We start from the raw sequence: 20,703 nt of genomic DNA, 5'->3' as shown, positions 1-20,703 counted from the left end.
CATAAGCCTCGACACCGCACACCTTGCGATCCGATCTGCGACTCACGCATGCGCTTTTTGCTTTTTGGCATAGCATTTGAGAAATTGCACTTACTACTGCGTATGCGCGTTGTTTATCATAATACGCGTTATGCAACTCTGCTGTCTGATTGGCTGGAGGTTGGATTGAGCTTGCGATCCAGTCATAAGGATTCGACATGTCAAATCCTTATGATTTTCCTTGCGACTTGTCTCTGACCTGTCTGCGACGCTCAAGCTGACAAGCGCTGTGACGTTACATCTCTCCTCACTCAGTCGCAAGCCAGTCGGTGACCAGTCGGGTCGTAAGGTGTGCAGTGGCCTTTATATGAATATAGCTTGTTCTGAGGCAAACAGATTTCTGCATTAATCACTTTTTTTTACATGCTGGAACCTACAAACAGATGTTTTTTAGAGCACTTTCTACTTTAACACTCCATATACTATTCTTAATAGTGTCATAGATATCAATCATATCATAAATGTAATAATGCAAAAGTTTGATTTTGGCAGTTTCTTTAAAAACTAAATGAACATCTTGCCCCATCCCCCATCCCTTTCCTGTAAAGTAGCATGAAATATATACCCCCACGTTAAGACCGTGAACAACATGGACATATATCACTTTTATTTGTGATTCTGATGTATCAGTAGAAATAATAACTACCAAATTTTGCTTGAAAACAGATTCTCGAGTCTTTTCTTACAAAGACCTAGGATTGATTGATTCAACATCAACTATGGAAAGCCAGTGATGCAATAAATCTTCAGTTTGCTGTTACAATCATGTATTTCAAATTTTCCAAAAGCAGAACAGCTCAGAATAGAAAATCTTTATAGACTGATACCTTAACTGGATACAAAAAAAATCTCTACAGGAATTAGAATAAAATGGATTGGAGACAATGCGTGATGGCCACCATTAATTAACTGCAGCACTTTTAAAAGATATTTTTTTCTGAGCTATCTACAAAATGTTTGAATTTTTAAATCAAATGTTTGAACACTCAACAAGTGTTGGAGAAGGAGGGGTATTTGAACACTTGCCCAAGTCACCATTTATCCTAGATCGGCAACTTCATTGAATATGTACGTCTCACCCCCTGCATGTGTGACCTTCCATGAATGATTTTATGCTTTCTACTTCATGGAAGTTGCAGTGGGCTAATATCATGTCAGCTTGAGCAGTTCATGAATTAATGGGAGTGTGACATATATAGAAAGGTTGATTCTTTCTAAAAATAAGCACTGCTTGCTTTCATTGTTTGAGAATAATTCGAATCAACCACGCTCTGGAAGAGGGAGCCCTATTCTTCAGCATAAGTACAAACAAACAAATAAATACATTTCTACTCAATGCTCCTCACACGACGACAACACCCTCCATCACACAAAAATTCCGACTTACAGAAGTACTGAATACCTATGATAGAACTATAAAAGTAACAGTGGTACTGCTTAACTCCAACTGGACTAAAAACCTGAACCTGTTATGATGAGCCTTTGGATTCCGAAGACCCTCCTTGCGATGTCGACGTCGTTGTCGACCCCGATGACGGTAATGATGATGATGGTGTCTTGGTGTTGTTGATTGTGAATGGAGTTACTATGAGACCATCACCCATGTCAATACATGTTCCTTCCTTATCCTGTATGCAGAAGAAAAGAAAAAGAGAAATATGAAAAATGTCATATCTTTCATTGTATCAAAGTACAGGAGAGTCTGCCTCACTTCAAATCTCTTTGGACAATATAGGTATGTTCGATTTAGGCAAATTATACACCGTGTTCCGACCATCACCCGCTTACGGGGACATCCCCGGGAAAACTCATAGGTCCGTATTCTGAAGTCGGGTTTAACTGAGACCATGGTCTCACCCTGTGCTAAAATTATGGGAAGCCAAATGTCTCAAAACTTTTATCAAGTTGTATGTTTCTTATGTTCACTGTGCTCTTTCCTGATTCATCGATGGTGAAGACAATCATCTATTTATACTTCCTACAGGATTATGAATGATTTGAGAGCCAAATGAGGTGAAATATTATATTTCTACTGTTAGCGATTTATGTAACGATTGGCTATCTATACTTAAACCACAACTTTAAACCTGAGTTAAAGTTAAACCCGACTTCAGAATACGGGCCATAGTCTGAACGCTTGAAAGAAAAGTTCCCTATATCCCATTTTCTTCCCCAGGGTGTTAGGAGGTACAGGCGACCTACGGTCGTAGTCTGATGGGGCACAGCTGTTTTAGTCATTAGTGCGCAAGTGCAAAATACAGAGACAATGACATGCTTCACCAGGCACAGCAGTCAGCCACAACTTGTTCCCTGGATATCAGGGGACTCTCCTTCCATCTTGCAGTATGAAGTGGGGGACAGTGTGAAAGGGGGGGAGACAGTGTAAATGCCGATATAGACTTCGAAATAATAAATATCATTGCTCATTCTAGTCTCAAAAATAATCTTTGCCTTGTGCTATTATTTGACTTATGGGAGGGTGAATAATGCAGACTCAACTGCATTTCTTGTAAGAGACTTTCAATCTCATTCCCCAACAAAAAATTGATTTTTACTAAGTTAGCCATGAGTCTCAACTGTGATATGATAAACAAAAATGTAATAATATACAGATACATTTCTCTCATTAGGTTTTGTTTGTTGATATTATTTCTAAATGAAGAGGGGTTCTGTGAGTTATAATTTGAAAATTTCGTTTTTTTTGTCTCAAACACTCTAACTCACACAGAAGTATTCATATGGGACTTGATTCTTTAGGAAACTGCTATTGTCACTGCTAGGTTCAACTTACTGCTTTGTAATCCAGCATAAGTTCTTTGAATGCTAAGAAGTCACTGAATGTGTAGAGGATCTCAAAGATTTCCCCTTCCAAGTTGTCTTTCCTTTTCCTACATCAAGGGGAAAAAAAGAAGAAAAAGATAATATGCAACATAATACAACATGGACAAAACGATCAAGTTACTTGATTTCATCATTATCAATAATAATTCTCATCCAGATTAATAGAAATAGAACAAAGACGTCTTACTGACAGAACATACTAATAAACATGATCGAGATAAAAATAAATTTTCAGAAATAATTTTTGCTAAAGACAAATTTCTATAAATAACTTAATATACGATGACATTAATATCCATTTCATATAAGTTCAAACTTTGATATTGTTATGAATCACTTTTTGTTTTAACCATAAAATAAAAGCTGCACTACTGGCACGAAATGAAAATTACAAAAATAAATTTCCTGCCAGCATTAAATATCTTCTTTATGTAAGACTTATAGAAAAGAAAAAAAAATTGGAAAGATATTGCATGGAGGTAAAGTCTTTAAAAAGTTACGATCACTAAATTGACCGAATGTCTAGGGCAACAGGTGACCTAAGATGACATTCAACTTATTAGGAGTAAAGGAGAGGAACATGAAACATGTATCGCATGATCTGGTCTGAAAATTGGATTGACAAAGACTTGTAGAAAGTAGACTCCTGCAGATTCAACTGCGTAACTACGTACACTCCCAAGCTGCTTTCCCATTACATATGCCCTTTAAGGTTATGTCACACATGCATGTTGCATGATGGGTGCACAGCCAGCGCATTGAAATCGCTGTTATAGCTAGTTCGTTGACATTCACTAGATGTGTGTCAAGAGCGCTAGACCAACGTTATCTATTCGAGATTTTTCAGAGCATGCTCAAAATTGTGCACAGAGCTCAACGCATGACTCTACACGCTAAAAGAACGTCAGACAAGCGCAAAGCGCGCTAGACCAACATCATACATACGAGGAGCGTATATTTAGTATTCGTTGCAAGTTTGGCGGCAAACAAATAGCGTACACAAAACACACACATAACATATTTTTCACACTTTCCCAGCAAACATGCAGCGAGTTGAACGATTGCTAAATGGGTCTCTAATGCACCCAACGCTCTTCTTGCGTGTTCCTAGCGGTAACCTGGTGTGTGTCTGTCGTGTAGTCATTGAGTATAATTATAACCACGCCAAGCACCACCTTCCTCACCACTTTTCATCCAGCCCTAACAGATACTGAAAAAAAATGAGGTTCATACTGATCCCTTTCTAGGAGAACCTACATGTAAGTTCTTATTTGTTCAACACATTCAACAAAGTACTCAAACAATATACAATTGCTGTGTGGTGCACAAAATGTACCTTTTTGTAATTTTATATTAAGGAAAAGGTTTAATCAATCCATTTTAATACCCTATCTCATATGAATTGATTTTTGTGTCCGTGAAAAAAAAATGAGCCTGCCAAAAGTCAGGATGGCAGTCATTTTCCCAGATTAATCACATTTCTTCCCATGGTCATTTTATGGAACTTTCACATACTTTTAGAGTAGTTACCGATGTTACAGGGGTCAGTGAATCTATACATGCAGGAAAGTTACATCATGATTGGAAGTTGATTTGGAATAATTTTCACACAACTTTATAATTTTCTTAATGGGGCGGCCACAGTCACGTGACTGCATGCTATTGTTCGCGGACTATACGTTGAACATGCAATGCATGCGCTGGCCTTCTTCCAACACACATGAAATGCAGGGCATTCATTAGGATTTTTAATAAATGCGGTCTATATACTCTCTGTGTGTGCAATATACGTCAACAATGAGTGATGCATTCGTTGCAAGCTCGCTAGCGCTTTTCCTAAATCTTGACAGGAGTTGGTCGCACAACGACGCACCAATCATTATTTCCCACTTGTGACTGAATTTCAATGCACGAGCCGTGCATCGGGGTATATGTGACAGGGCCTTTAGGCTCTTAACATGATTCACTTAAGACTGTCATTTTATGATATACTGTACATCTGTAAGAACTAGCGAATACTCAATCATTGAATTGGCAACAACGATGGTATTAGTCATTCTTAAATTTAGTCAAAAGCGATTGTCCTGAGATAAGTAATACTGGCTTTGCCAAGTCCTAAAATTAGATTTTCAAGCATGTAGAGATTTACAGATTTCAAAAGTACATTTTACATTTCATTCAAACTTTCATCCCCCCCCCCCCCCGATCTTCTTCAAACATTGCACATCATTTATTGCAACTTTTTCAGGAGTGGATTTTGATTTACAAATAAAATAATAACAATAACTTGAAAAGTATTGACATTGAAGTATACACTCAAATCATGTATTGGAAAAAAAAAAAGAAAAAATCATTAATCAAGGTTTTGTTCTTAAAGATGTCTTAGTGTCATCAATGATACCTGAAGGTTAAACCCTCTTGGCCGTTCTCTAAACATGTTATGATTGACTCATAAACTCCTATCTCTATAGAACAGAGCTCTGGCTTATTTTGAGTTGTGATCAATTAATCCAGGTTTCATACTATTTTATTTCTTCAAAACTTTCCATGACCTTTCAGAAAAAATGTAAATTCTATGATTCATCAATCACACGTGAAGTATATATCACAATATCTATCACTGATGTCCAAATTTATGATGCTAATCTTAGTTCTGCGAATGCAGGGCAGGCCGAAGCATGACTTTGTTGCATGTACATGTAATTATAACTTGGTAATAATAATTGTCATGACTTTCCAAAACAATTTGGCAAATTACATTTAATGACTATCTCCTTTACACTGAAAAGAGGCTTTAAAATTTCCTTATTTTCCAGACATTCCTTGACAGTATGAGCCCTGTATTAGAAGCGATCACTGTTGAGAGCTCACAAGACAGGCACCTGATTCTCAAGGGTGTACGTCTAATGATTCATAAAGGCAATGCACTTACGTTAATTGCTTTAGAAACTCTTCCATACAGAAGGCCGGTATCCTAGCTGTCAATTGTTCTTCAATGTACTTCTCTATCAGTTTTGTCTGTTAATGAGATGTAAAAAAAAGCAGGAAGGAATAAACATCAATCGATGGTGCTAGTGATTAAGTTGATCAAATATTGCATGATTGCTTTGATTTCTGACAGATGTTAAATCATTCTACTTTACTTGTTTAAAGGGAAATGTTACATGGCAAGGCTACAAGAATCCATGGATGGGTGTGCTCTATTGAAATATACACTATTATTTTCATGTTTATTAATTTTATCTCAATGCTTTTGTTATTTAGCACATCCTTTAGTTTTATATTGATCTTCTTTGTTTCAGCTTCAGTTCAAATAAAATCATCATATCAACAACCAGTCCTTTTAGGAGGTGGAATTTCAATTCAATTATTACATACACCGGAGAAAACAATAATGGGACTAAAAACAAAATAAATCAAAAGGAGGGAAAGCAGAGATGCCAAGTTCAAAGACCAGCTATACGTGAGATTTTTGGTGAATCTGAGTGAGATCACAGACATTGTGTACAATGTATATGGGGACAGGCTGTGATAGTTGCGTGAGACTGAGATTTGAGGGGATGAACATGAGTCCAAAATGCTTGAGTCTCACGCATAATGCGTGAGACTTGGTAGCTCTGGGAAAGAGAAGCAAGGGATGGGAAGACAGGAAATACTAGTAGAGGAAAGGGAGGATAAACAGAGAGGTATACAAGTAACAGCAAGAAATCTCAAGAGATCATGAGAAACCACAAGTCAATAGATTCACGTATGCCACTTCCATCTTTCCATCGTCACACCATATGACCTCACGAGGTACCCTCTCCATGAACTCTGAAAATGAAACTCTGCAAGCACGATCACAGATGCCTTCATTGCACGCAGGATTAAGGAAGACATCAACTAGAGCATGAGGATGGTGAGGTAAGCTGTTCTTTCCTTCTTATCTCGGAGACGTTCCATTTGTCATGTTTTCATGTGACTTCCATCTTATATTACCTCGACAATATTCTAACCCTTGGGTATACATATCCTGTTATGAATTCTTTCCCATCCACTCCCACTATAAAGTTGACTAAACTATCTATGTATGATAATTGAGTTACATCAGCAGATTGCAAGGAGAGAGCAAACCTCCAGGTATAACAATACACTCAAAGCTTTCCCTTAAAATGATCTGGTAGACTGCCAAATCAGGGCTTATGCAATGCACATACAAGGTAGGTGTTTTAAGGGAGGTATTACATTTGTTTCTTATCCAAACCAAACTATAAACCCTAGAAATATCCTTTTTCTTATAATGATTAGGAACATGTTCCTGTTGGTTTCCATGAATATAACAATGGAGATTCACAAATCACAATTATTCACTTTGAAAGACCAATCCAACCTTCATAAAAAAAAAATTGTGAAAGGAGAAAAAGGGTCATCGAATACAAAACAAAACTTTGTTTGAAAAGTGGATCTTAGAATCAAACTGGAAATTTGATTAGTAGACTGCTGCAACTGGAAGAGACAAATTTGCATTTTTTACTTAAAGGGATACTCCGGGCTGAAGATATTAATACCTAAATAAACAGAGTAAATTTCACAGAGCAAAATGCTGAAAATTTCATCAAAATCGGATAACAAATAACAAAGTTATTTTGAAGATTTGCATTATTCCGGTGAAACAGTTCTAGGCATGTCTTAATAAATATAGGTGGGCTGATGTCACATCCCCACTTTCCTTTTTCTTTTGCTATTACATGAAATTCAGGGGTGTGAGTGGTCACAAATATAATGATCTGAAAAAAGCTGAGGAGTGGTGAAAAATTCTGAAATAGAACAAGCTCCCATTCTTTTTGTACAGAGGAAAGCCAAAAAAAAATGAAATTCAGCTGGAAAAAAAAAATCTGAACTCTCACACTCCTGATGAAATTATAATTGCTTCATTTTTTCATAAATGTGCAAATGTTTTTCTCCATTATGATGAAATAAGTAGCAGCAAGAAATAAATAATGCACTTAATCAGTTGTCAATCCAATTGTTTTAGTCCTTGGTAGAAATGTTTTCAATAAACCTAATTTCTTTTAATGAAATAAAAAAGAACAAGTGGGGATATGACATTATCAGCCCACCAGATGAATATTCATGAAGACATGCCTAGAACTAATTTACCAGAATAATAAAAACCTCTAAAATTCAATAACTATGTAATTTCTTATCCGATTTTGATCAAATATTCAGCATTTTGCTCAGTAAATTTTACTCTATTTATTGAGATATAAATATCTTCAGCCCTGTGTATCCCTTTAATCATTTGGAATTTATGGTTTGATTTTAATTATCTTTTTCCTCAGGGTGCTTCAAATAAAATTTAACATAGTAAGCATATCATTGACTCTATATAAAAGGGAAATATAACACTATAATTTAATACTGTTTAACAAATATAACATTCCCCTTTGAATAGAACAAAGGAAAGTGAATATTACTTACATATTGATTAAATAAGTCTGTATATTCAAATTTGTTCTCCTCTGTATCTTCAAAGACACCATAATGCTTCTCCATAAAGTCATCTTTTAGACTGTGGAAGCCATCCTCTGAAAGACATAATTTGAACAAAGAAAGAATATTAAAAATATCTACTACTTCAACTACAACTACTAAGTACTACTTATTCTGATGACAGTGGTCATGATATTAAACAAAGATAATAACAAAAGTAATAACAAAAAGGAACAGAAGAAGAATGACAATAACAATAATAACAATTAATAACAACAATAGTAATGATAGAAATAACAACTGCATGTAATATATTTCTTTTAACAATCAACAACTATGATATTTGATCAAAATTCTGTCCAAATTTTTTATTTATTTAGTCCCAATGTGTTTGCACTCTGCACTGCAGTATCCTTATTTTCATGGATAGACCAATTCCAGAATGAATATAAAGTGTTTATTAATGAAATCATAATATTGTTAAAGAGAACACTCAAATACTCACACACAATAATTGCATGTGCTTTACTTCAAGTTAAAATTCAAATTCAAACAAACGTTAATTTTTTTCCAATTTAAGATATTGAAGATCAAATGTTTACATAATTTGATAATTTTACATTTAAAATCCTGTGATTCATATTTTTTTTAAAACATAGACTTGCTATGATCCCGTATTCAATTTTCAGAAATTTATACAAAATTGTTTTTAAAAACTTTTAAAAAATACACTATATAATAAATATCACTCTTGATTTAATCATTTTGAGCTGAACATACATCATTGAATAAACATGTAAATAACGTAAAATGTTAAAAGTGAAATCAATAAAAAAAACACTTTGGATAAGATTTATAATTTCAGAAAATATTCAGCACATGTTACAAATTGTAATAAAGTGTTAAATGATTGATATATATATATAAAAAAGTTCATGTATATTTTAATTTGAATTCATTGGTAGGAATATACATTTTTCACGCTTCCAAAACATATTCAGATTAGTTATCTACAATTAAATTTTAAGACAAAATAATGACAGCAATAAAACTTACCCATAATAATATCTTCAACATGACCAATGATTGCATCAAACTTGCGGTCTGCTAGATTTGAACTACAGTTAAATTAAAAATAAGTTTAAAGTTAAAGGGTAGGCTAAGTTGTTTGCCCTAAAGACTAGGTAATTTGAATGAACAGAGTAAAATAAAACAAGCAATAGATTCATTGTAAAAAGTTATTGAATACTAAGTTCTGGTTTCAATGGATATTTACATGCATGAGCTGAGTTACATTTAGGCCTAATTGATAATAGCACAGCACAAACCCCTTTTTCATAATATCAAAAGCATGAATTTACAATTGGACTTTTTTTCTTAGTGTACACGATTAGATAAGCATAATTATGAACATAAATCTGCAGTCTATGGCGGTGTATCATGGTACAATTGTAACCTCTTTTGAGATTATGAGACACTATTTATTATCATCATGATTTAGGCAGGGATTCATTTCCCATACATCTTCATGTATAATTTAAAGTAACAGAGTTGATTCATGACATCATATGCTCACACAATATGCACATTCACAGTTTCATTAAATACAATTTTTTTTAATTGTAGCTTGGTTGGTTCTTGTTGGTTTAATAAATCAGATTTTAATAATAATTTTAAGGGCAACTCATGGCCTCCTTTGGAAAAAAGTAGCAACTGAAAAATCCTCAAGATGGTAATAAGAAAACGATTCTTGTCATCAAACACAATACATTTAGATGTTCAAAGCAAACGTATGAAAAACCAGAGAGGTAATTAAGAAGAAAATAAATTACCTTGCAGGTCTTGAAAATAAAAGCACATTTCAATCATGAAGTGTTTGGAGGGACTCGCAGAAAAGGTGAATTACACCTATGTACAGACATTTTTCATGTTGCTTAAAATTTAGCACTGGAAAAAAAATATGTTCTTTCCATTATTGGGGAAAAATAAAATAATAAATACACCTTTACGGAAGTAACAGTGCATGGTATGTGTCTCTGCAACTCAATGACTACTCTCTAAAATAATATTCGTGTATGTGACATCTTACCTTGATCCTGCTAATTCTTCTTCTTGGAAGTCCATGAAATCTTCATGGTCTCCTGGCATTAAAACAATACACAAAATATTTTTGTAATATATTGCTTGTTTATAAATCTAACATGTATAAACATATTATATAAATCTAAAAAAATAAAATGTTAATCAAAAGACATTAACTTGAATTCACATCCCATCAATATGAGATTAAAGTTGGCGGAGTACAGCAAGTCTGCATATGCAGACTTAACCCAAGACAAGACAAGAGTCTTTTAGATTCAAAAGCACTGAATTGAAATTTTGAAGTGCTAGTTAATTTCTCATGCAAGGGAATATTACCCGACTGAAACTTGCCTGAAATGACAGCAATACCATTGCAAGAATGGCTGAAAATGAAGCTGAAAGTGCAACTAATTTTCTTTTGTGATGTGAGATTACACACACTGTGATAACATTTTAAATTATCATATTTTTACACATTTGGATTGCATTTAATGCAAAAAATGCACTTGTGTTTTCACAACTTTGGTTGGGAAGTTATTGTTGCATTTTGCAGCAGGCACAGTAACATTAACGCAATGTAAAACTAAAAAAAGTATCATGGCGAAAATGCACGGGTTTTGATATTTGCAAATCGCGCGGTTTGCATGCTGTCGCCAAGCGAAAGACAATGAAATCAAGATGACGACATGAACACAGTGGCAAGTTCTTCCCATCTTTTCATAACATATTTCTTGTTTTTTGAATGAATTCCTGTTTAAAAATAAAATCAATATCGGAAATGAAATTGGATCCCATGTACGATTTAGCCAGGGCTAGATCTTTTTTTAGAAGTAGAAATCTCGGGGGCGAAAGTTTCAGGCTTTTTGGGCAGTGGGCGTGCGTGTAGATGTATGGGAAGCAATTCCAGGCTCCCTTGAGGAGCCTCCAGTATGGCAGTGTATCCTATTGCCGGACACCTTTATTTCAGTGCTTTAAAAATGACAAGAGGAAATACAATCAAGGAAAATTATCACTTGCTATTCCAAATATTCTGAGAATTATGAATATGATGAAATTATTTTCCAATCGTTTTCTTTGCACCGCACTTGCCGCATACCCCTCCGCGAAAAACAATAATTTTCATGCGTGACAAATTACATCATAATTCCGGATGCGCGCTGGATGGGTAAAAATATTCCTGATTATAATGATGTAAGAAAGATTTGGTGTGATTTTTTTCATGATATATAATATCATGAGTAAACTCTAAGTTGTTCGTTGCTTTCTTACGTCGATTCTGAGCAGATCTTTGTCATAAATTTGTGTTTGCTAACTAATTTTTTTTTTTAATTGCGCGTTCGATGTGGCACTTTCAAGTATTAATGCTCGTTCATATCGTGACCCTCACCGGGCGGGCTTCAGTCACCAAGTTCTATCGATGTGCTGCCGTTGGTCGACGGCTCTCTTTCACGGTAAATCTCTCGCACCGCCGGCGCGGGGTACCGGGTACCTTGAGAATTAGCCGTCGACGATCTGATCAATGGAGCGGGCTCGACGGACGAGATTGAAATTCGGCAAATCAGGTCCGTATTTCCATAACTCATCAGAAAATAGATCAATTGGGAACAATTGTTGATGCAAACTATGTTATATGATATTTTAAGCATTTCAGTCATTTTAGAGAAAAATAAGGTAAAAGTAGGATATTTTCGCCTTGATTTTGCAATATTGTTCTTTGTATTGTCAAATTGAACTGCAGAAGCATTACGGTACGAAATTGACGTCGTAAGCAGTAGTATGCGCATCCGGAAAATATGATAGTGTCCGGTAACACAATACGTGACTATACTGTACACACTGATTTAAAATCTCTTCTCGCCATTCAATTAATTTTTTTTCCATTTCCTCAAATTACATTTTTTTCCACCAAGGCAATTATGAGTATGACCCAAGTTAACTTGTTGAATTCTTGAGGACTTGAATTAGGAAACATTAGACTCTAAATTTTATTACTAGGCCCCCTAGGGCCCTAGTAACTTTCAAAATAATTAGGCCTAGTTTAGATACAAATAAATAGGCCTAGTTAGTTAGTCGCTACTCATATTTGGCTCCCAACATTACAGAATTCAAAAGGAATGGGACCGAGGCTGGGTCGCAAAAATATCGGAGATATAACATTGGTATTTTATTATCTCAAACTGTATATCTCAAATGCATAAACATGCAACAAAATACATTTTGCCTCCAAAACACAGCAGTAAATCTTGAAAATAATTATTTTCAATTAAAACTTACCATCTCCAAGCAAATTCGTGGCCATAATCAATTTTCCGTTCAGGCGGTAGCGTCGTTTGGCAAATTATGTGCATTGAAAGGTCGCCCTCTATATTTCATCTTTGATGTCATTTTTGTTGTCTGGCGCGCAGTCTACAATTTTCACAACTTTCCTTGATACTCATTAAAAGTTGATTTTGATCATTTTTATTGACTGCATAGCGGGTTGACTGATCGAGCACAAATATCTGACTGCAGTTGTCGGAATGAAATCATGATATATATCTAAATGGATAAAACATACGTTTCGGATGAAATATCAGACAACTCATTTTACCTTTACGAAACGCATCTAGGATTGTTCCCTTTCATAATTATTGTAATTATTGTAAACCTTACAAAATTATTATAGAAATTATAGGCCCTCTAAAATATGTCATAGGCAGATCCAGGGGGCGGAGCCCCCCCCCCCCCCCCCCATGGGCGGAGCAAAGAAAAAAGGGGGAAAAGAAGGGGAAAGAGGGGGACCAAAAAGAAGAGGAACGATAAGAGGATGAAGACAAGTGAATAACATGTCACTATATACAATTTCGCTCGCGCTTCGCGCTTGCAATGCCTGTTCGATGAGATATATATCTTGCTCGGTATGCTGATAATGAGCTTACAATATCAAATTTTTAAGTCAATATATAACTCATAGGCAGCTCGGACATCGAACTTTCATTATTTTGTTTGATTACAAATTGATTTCTTGAGTGCTCTGTCCGTTTAATGGTCTGAGCGCTGCGCACTCGCATTATTTGATTCCCAGAAGGAAAAACCAGTTTCACTGGACCAGTTAGACCAGTATAATTTTAACTGGTAACTCTGGAAATTGGAACATCTGTTTACTGGTCTAACTGGTCATACTGGTCCAGTTAAAAATTAAACTGGTCTTGAATTACTGGAATTTTCAATACTGGTCTTGTTTTCTGGTGGTTGTTAACTGGTCTCACTGGTCTTCATACTGGTATCCAATTTCAACAGGTTTTTACTGGTATTTTCTACTGGTCTGACTGGTCCACAAACTGATCGAACTGGTCTTACTGGATCAATTTATTACATGCATTTGGTTTGTTATATATACCATGGTCATGAAATGTGATGGAAAAGATGGTTAGTAAATTAATCTTTTTGCTGTCATTTTAAATGTGATGTATGAAATTACACATTTTCATTGTGAATTAGTTCACACACTTATTTAGAAAGTTTTTAAACAATAATGAGTGTCATTGCAAGGACATTCCATTCTAAATCCTGATTTTTCTTTTAAAAACAGGAAATAAGCAAATGAGGCAAACCACGTGATCAGCAGCATCTGAATTACTGGTATTACTGGTCTTGACCAGTTTAATTTCATACAATGAATTACTTTAGACCAGTTGACTCTATCAGAGGAATATATCTTGCTTTGATCTCAATCATTTAAAAAAGGAAATAATTATTTTAGTGATAATGTTAATACTTGATAATAATGATCATATGAATGATAATAATTACAGTATCAATAACAATGATAACAGTAATGAGAATGATAACAACAATGATCATAATAATCATAATAATTATGATAATTATATAAAAAGAATGATGATAACAATGATAAATGATAACGGTAATAACTTTCTCTGAATTGCAAGATTCATTTTCCATAATCCTTCATGTGATCTGACTTGAAATAAAGTCATTATTTATTGGACCAGTAACACCAGTTTGATGAAAAACAATTTAACTGGTATTTACTGGTCCAGTTAAAAATCAACTGGTCCAGTAAACATATACTGGAAACCAGTAAAAATCTACTGGAAACCATTTCTTGGACCAGTAGAGCATTAGTTTGATGAAAAATAATTTAACTGGTATTACTAATTGCTTCAACTGGAATGCAATTGTTGGAACTGGCCTCCATTTGATTTTTACTGGTCCAGTTAAAATTCAACTGGCCCAGTAAAAATATACAGGAAACCAGTAAAAAAAAAATACTGGTCTAACTGGTTTTTCCTTCTGGGTTTGTCAAGTACATTATTGTCTTCGTGTATTCGATAAACTTCTCAAAATATCCCTTTTCAGATTTGTTGAACGTAGGCCTATCAGCAAGCGCTGCGCTCTCGCATTTTCATTTGTCAGTGGGTTATTTGTATACCTCTATGATATTATTATAATACCAATTCTATAACAAAAATCAATTTTATGATAGGTTATCAAAAATTTCGGCTCGTGATTATTTTGTGCTCGCATTCATTTTTAAAATATATAACCCATGCATTCATTACAAAAGTGCTTAAAATGTCCTGTTTTCAGGCCTTTACATCAGGCTTATTAACACCTTCATGAAAATCGTCCCTTTTCCAGAATAGAATATCGACAAGTTTTATCTCGCGCCTATAGAAAGAGCTAAGGAAGAAACTCATTTTCACATGAAAAAAAATGTCTTTAGAATATGCCGGTCCTAGGTCAAAATAATATTTAAAAAATTATCAGCTCGCACGAACATTTATTAAGTGCGAGCCATATCCACTCCACATTTTTCCTATACACAGTGCTTAAAATTGTGCCTTAAATTGACCCTTTTTCAGATCAGAATATCAAATATTTTCAGCTCGCGCTTTGCGCTCGCATAATTGATTTTCATGATAAATAAGTATTCAGAATGTCCAGGTTCTACGTCTAACGGGGTGTTGCAAGAAAATATTTATAATCAATTGCAAATTTTCTATTGCAAATTTACAATTGATAGGTGAATTTAAGCTGTAGCAATTCAGATTACCCTCTTTGTTTCAAGGAGCAGAATAGCAGTCAATCATGAATTTGCGATTAATTACAAGACACATAATCAAAAATAGACTTGCAGTAATTGATCGCAAGTTTCTTGCAACACCTCATAAGTCTAGAATACGCACATGTTCGTTAAGGTACGCAGCTTGTTCCTTATATAAAACGTGCTTGAATTATCCAGTTTCAGATCAGAATATCAAAACTTTTCTGAACGCGCTTCGCGATCACATTTTTTCATTATTTACCAAACATGAATAGAGTGTCTCCTTTTAAGGTCCGAAATCTCATTTTTTTTCCGTTCGCACCTCGCACTCGCATTAATTGTTTGGCTATATCCACTTCATGATTATAAAAAAAAGGTGCTTAGAATGTCAATTTTTTAAGTCGGAATTTCAACAATTTTCAATTATTTAATATTGTGGTATCGTCTCTATGGCTTATTGCAAACAGTCATTAACAAGTCCGTTTTCGATCAGGCCTGTTTTCTGCTCGTAATTATATACATACCCATCTTGATCAGGATCACAAACATTGCCACAATTTTCAATTTTCTCAACAAAATACATAAAATTTCCAAACAAAATTATGTGATTGTTACATTATTCATGTTCTTTTATAAGATTAAAGGTAAGTGATTGATAGAAATATCTATATAATGAATATTTATATGAGGCATTTTGCGTGCATGTTTCGGAATTAGTTTGTTTACAGATTGGAGTAGCGAAAAGTCCACACAAAAAGATTCTTAATAGCAATGAATGCCTATTATACTAGGGGGGGGGGGTAGCGGGTGGCTTCGGTTCCCCACTTTTTTCCAAACCGTGTACAAAAACGTACAAATGACCATAATTATGATTGTGATTTTTTTGCATGGTAAGCCCCCACCCCCCTTTGAAAACCGTTCCGCGGCCCCTGTAAACTGCCACTGAAGTCACTTCGATCGACCTCTCAGAAAGTCATGCCTGACTCTTCCATTGAAAACAGTTATTATGCATAAAACACTTTTTGGATGGTCCTGAATTATGTTGTTTATCTGGTTGTGAGGTATGCCGATTCAGAATCATAGGCGGCGGAAGCGGGGGGGGGGGACAGGTCCCCCTAAATTTGAGGTGAGGGGGATGGTCCCCATCTAAAATTTTAGTTGATAACCTTTTTTTTCTTTGCTTGTCAATTTTTGTTTCCTGCGTCCCCCCTAAATTCATATGGACCCCCCTGAAATGTGTTGGGTCCCCCCTAAAATTTCGGTTGATGACCCTTTTTTTTGCTTGTAACCTTTTTCGCATACATTCGTAATTCCGAAGCTTCGTAATTCCGAAGGTTCGGTTATTCCGAAGGTTCGTATTTCCGAAGGTTCGTAATTCCGAAGGTTCGTCAATTCGAAAACGAAATAAGGTTCGTAATTCCGAAGGTTCGTCAATCCGAAAACGAAATAAGGTTCGTAATTCCGAAGGTTCGTTAATCCGAAAACGAAATAAGGTTCGTTAATCCGAAAACGAAATAAGGTTCGTTAATCCGAAAACGAAATAAGGTTCGTAATTCCGAAGGTTCGTTAATCCGAAAACGAAATAAGGTTCGTTAATCCGAAAATTAAATAAGGTTCGTATTTCCGAAAATGAAAATTATTCATTTTGGTAACAAAAACGGTGTTGTCATTACAAGATTACACGATATTATGCAATGATAGTAATAACGATCGATGATACATGCGTGTGTTGTGGCCAAAAGCATGTATTTCATTAAGAATAGGCGCCCTGATCAAGCATAGGCTAATTTCGATTTTATCTGAGCAATTGCTGCCTAAGCAAATGGATTAAAGATGCGGGGATCAAGTGTGTTGGTCGCGTGCGAGTAACCTCTAGATAATAGGATTTGTATTGGAGGGGATGTCATTTTTAATAACAGCTTCTGCTGGTAATCATTATTATCATTCTAGGCCTACATGAAATTTCCAAAAGTTTGAGCACGTGATTCGCTCGCAACATCTCACAAGGATGCCCTTTTAACAGACCAAAAAGGCGAATTTTACATCTTCAGATTTGATTTCTTTCCCCAAACCGCTTGCTCGCTACGCTCGCAGAAATGAAACGTAAATATATAATTTATCAATCAGTGATCACTTAAATTTTTTTGCTCAATTCAATTACTACAAAACACACAACCTCTTTACACAGATGATAATCTCTTGGTGAAAATATACGTTTGCACCAAATTGCCCCTATTGGCCCCTTTTTTGGCTTTGCCCCCCCCAGGAAAATATGTTCCGCCGCCACTGGTTGAAACACGCATCGTCTTCATGGCTAACTGCAAAAATTTCTTAAAATGTCCGCTTTAGATCAGGTCAGAGCTTATATATTTAAAATTTCTGTTTGCGCTTCTTGCTCGCAGTTATTATCTAAATTTAGTTACATAGGCATCTCGTTTTGAAGATCACAAACATATTGCCCATCATATTAAAAAAATATATATAGCTCGCGCTCGCATTATTCAAAAAGGGTTTACATATTTACTTTATTTGATAAGTATAAAGCTAATTATTGACTGTTAGGACTACCCGTTCAAAGAAACAAACAAAAATCAACTTTAAGCTGCCGATCGAGGAAAATATGGCTGAAAAAATTTGCTCCCCCCCCCCCTATTTGACGAAAGTTGGATCCGCCGGGAGGGAGGCAGGGGGCACTTGCACCCCAAAATGAAATTAAAAAACAGGGAAATTAATATTTTCCAAAATGGGAAAGTTCCTTTTTCAAAAATAAATATGCCGTTTTTCGTGTTTTTCGAAATAAAATACTCTTTTTAAAGTATATATACAAGTTAAGTTAAGTTTTCATGCTGGAATATTGCAAATTTTCAGCTTGCGCTTCGCACTCTCATACGATTGGTGAAATATGCATCCTATAAAAGAGGTCACTAAATGCTTTCTTTAACAGGTTCCTTTTCTGGTCAGTATGTTTAAGCTCGCGTTTTGCGCTCGTGTTAATTTTTTAGTTAGATGCACATCTGTTTCATGACCGCAGAAATCTGCTCGGATTTTTAAAAACTTATTTTAATTTTTTTATTGAAATACCCTAAAGTTTTAGCTTGTGATTCATGCTCGCAACACCTCACAATAATGCCATTTTAAGAATAATTGACCCCAAAAAACGTTTTACAACTTCACCTTTGAATTTGTTTTACCAAGCCGCTCGCTCATTATACTCTCTCCCGAAAAATAAAGCCTAAATATACGTTTTGCCATAATAAGAAATCACTTCAAAAAAAGGTTTTTCTCTACTTAATCACTATCAAACACACAATGACTTCTAGCAGATGATAATCTTAAGGTGAAAATATCACCAAAGTGTCCGTTTTGACGTATGAGTTTCATTTTTTGGCTTTACCCCCCAAACGAAAATTCGTTCGGCCGCCCTTTAATACCTTCCCATCCTCATAACAATTGAACGGCAACAGTGTCCCCCGCCCCCTCCCCTTGCCTCTGCCTCTGCTTTCCCGGTTTTCATTTTTCGGATTAACGAACCTTATTTTGTTTTCGGATTAACGAACCTTATTTCGTTTTCGGATTAACGAACCTTCGGAAAAACGAACCTTATTTCGTTTTCGGATTAACGAACCTTATTTCGTTTTCGGATTAACGAACCTTATTTCGTTTTCGGATTGACGAACCTTCGGAATTACAAACCTCATTTTGTTTTCGGATTATCGAACCTTCGGAATAACGAACCGTCGGAATAACGCCACAAATGTTCGGATTAACGAACCCTTTTTCGTTTTCGGATAAACGAACATCGAGGTATAGGCAATTTACGTGTTTCGGAATTACGAACCTTCGGAATAAAGAACCTTCGGAATTACGAAGTGTAACCAAATTTTTTTCCTGTGTCCATCCATGGACCTACTAGTAGGTCCATGGTCCATCACAAAATTTCAGGTGGACCCCTTTTAATTTTGTTGGCTTCCGCCGCCAATGTTCAGAATAGTTCCTACTGTTAAACGCTGGGCAAAAGACGAGTGTGAGAGCATTTCGTAAATGAAAAAAAATGAGGGAAAAACGGCAACCATATAGATTCCCTTTGAAGGCGTTGGGTAAATAGACCGGAAAGTAAAGAGAGACGGTAAAGATTTTTATAATGAAAATCAAGAGAATCCCTTACTTTAATCATGACTTCTCTATTAAAATCGAAGTTATGTTGTATTATTGAGGTTTTCTCAAATATTTTTTTTTATTTATTTATTCATTTTCCAACACATGGGCTGGATAGCCCTCTTCAGCCTATAACGGCTGTTCTTCTGAGGGGTCCAGAATTGTTTTGAAAAGAGGCCTGTTATTTTATTGGATCTATTACACTTTATGAACTTCATGAACTTATGCTTTTTCTAAAGAGATTCAGAATTTTGTGAAATGTTGTTCATTTTCTTACAATTATCACAAATCTTATCCTAAACTGTAATAAAAAAAAAGAGGATCAGTGAAATTTCGTAGTCGCGTTTTTGATGATTTCTTTTAAGTCACCGCTTCGCTCGACAATATGAATACACATTTTGCTCATTGGAATTAAGGGAGGTAGGCATTAATATCAATTTCATTAAAGTTGTACCATTGTGTGACTTAAACCGATATAGTTTTAAAGTTATTCCATAAATAATTTAAATGCATCGACAAGCGTTATCCCATGCAACCCCTCCCCCGTCCTCCCCACGGCTTACTTCCAATACGTCTAATGCCAATTCGTCCAATTGCCAACTCGTCTACTATCATTTGGTCTCCCAACAGTTCGTCCACTATCCACATGGTCTATAGTCCACTCATCATTTCGTCTAATAACCAGTTGGTCCAGTAGCCATTTGGTCTATAAACTCTATACACCATTTGGTCTAATGGGACTAAGTGTTAATTTTGCAAAATGAATGAAAATGAATATTAGACCAACTGGATGTGATACGAAACGGTCATAGACGAAATGGTGATTGGGCCAAATGTTTATTGGACCAGCTTGTTAGACGAAATATTGATGGACGGAATGGAATTAGACTTAATGAAAGTAGATTATGTGGTGAGTGGACAAGTTGGCAGTAGATGAATGGGCAATTTACTCACCCTCAATCCATCAACTTGCGCACAAAAGTGGAATACGTTCTATATTTTTTTTTTCAATACGGGCTTAACTGGGCGTTGTGGCGTGCGCCTGTAATCCAAGCTGTTGGGAA

The 20,703-nt window shown here is 35.4% G+C and overlaps 1 protein-coding gene across 1 annotated transcript; it reads right to left on the bottom strand.

The window, feature by feature from the left end:
- Positions 1-348: 348 nt before the first annotated feature.
- LOC121408277 (ADP-ribosylation factor-like protein 2-binding protein) lies at positions 349-12,812 on the bottom strand. Its single transcript, XM_041599683.1, has 7 exons — positions 12,709-12,812; positions 10,442-10,493; positions 9,409-9,470; positions 8,341-8,447; positions 5,813-5,898; positions 2,831-2,927; positions 349-1,667 (listed from the first exon to the last, which is right to left on the bottom strand). The coding sequence occupies exons 1-7, from the start codon at positions 12,731-12,733 to the stop codon at positions 1,509-1,511; spliced, it is 588 nt and encodes a 195-aa protein (XP_041455617.1). The 5' UTR covers positions 12,734-12,812; the 3' UTR covers positions 349-1,508.
- Between the last annotated feature and the right edge of the window lie 7,891 nt (positions 12,813-20,703).

Source organism: Lytechinus variegatus, chromosome 2 (assembly GCF_018143015.1).
Source record: "Lytechinus variegatus isolate NC3 chromosome 2, Lvar_3.0, whole genome shotgun sequence".
NCBI classification, from domain to species: Eukaryota; Metazoa; Echinodermata; class Echinoidea; order Temnopleuroida; family Toxopneustidae; genus Lytechinus; species Lytechinus variegatus.
The sequence above is the reverse complement of the archived record's forward strand: the minus strand, read 5'-3'. Positions and strand labels throughout refer to the sequence as shown.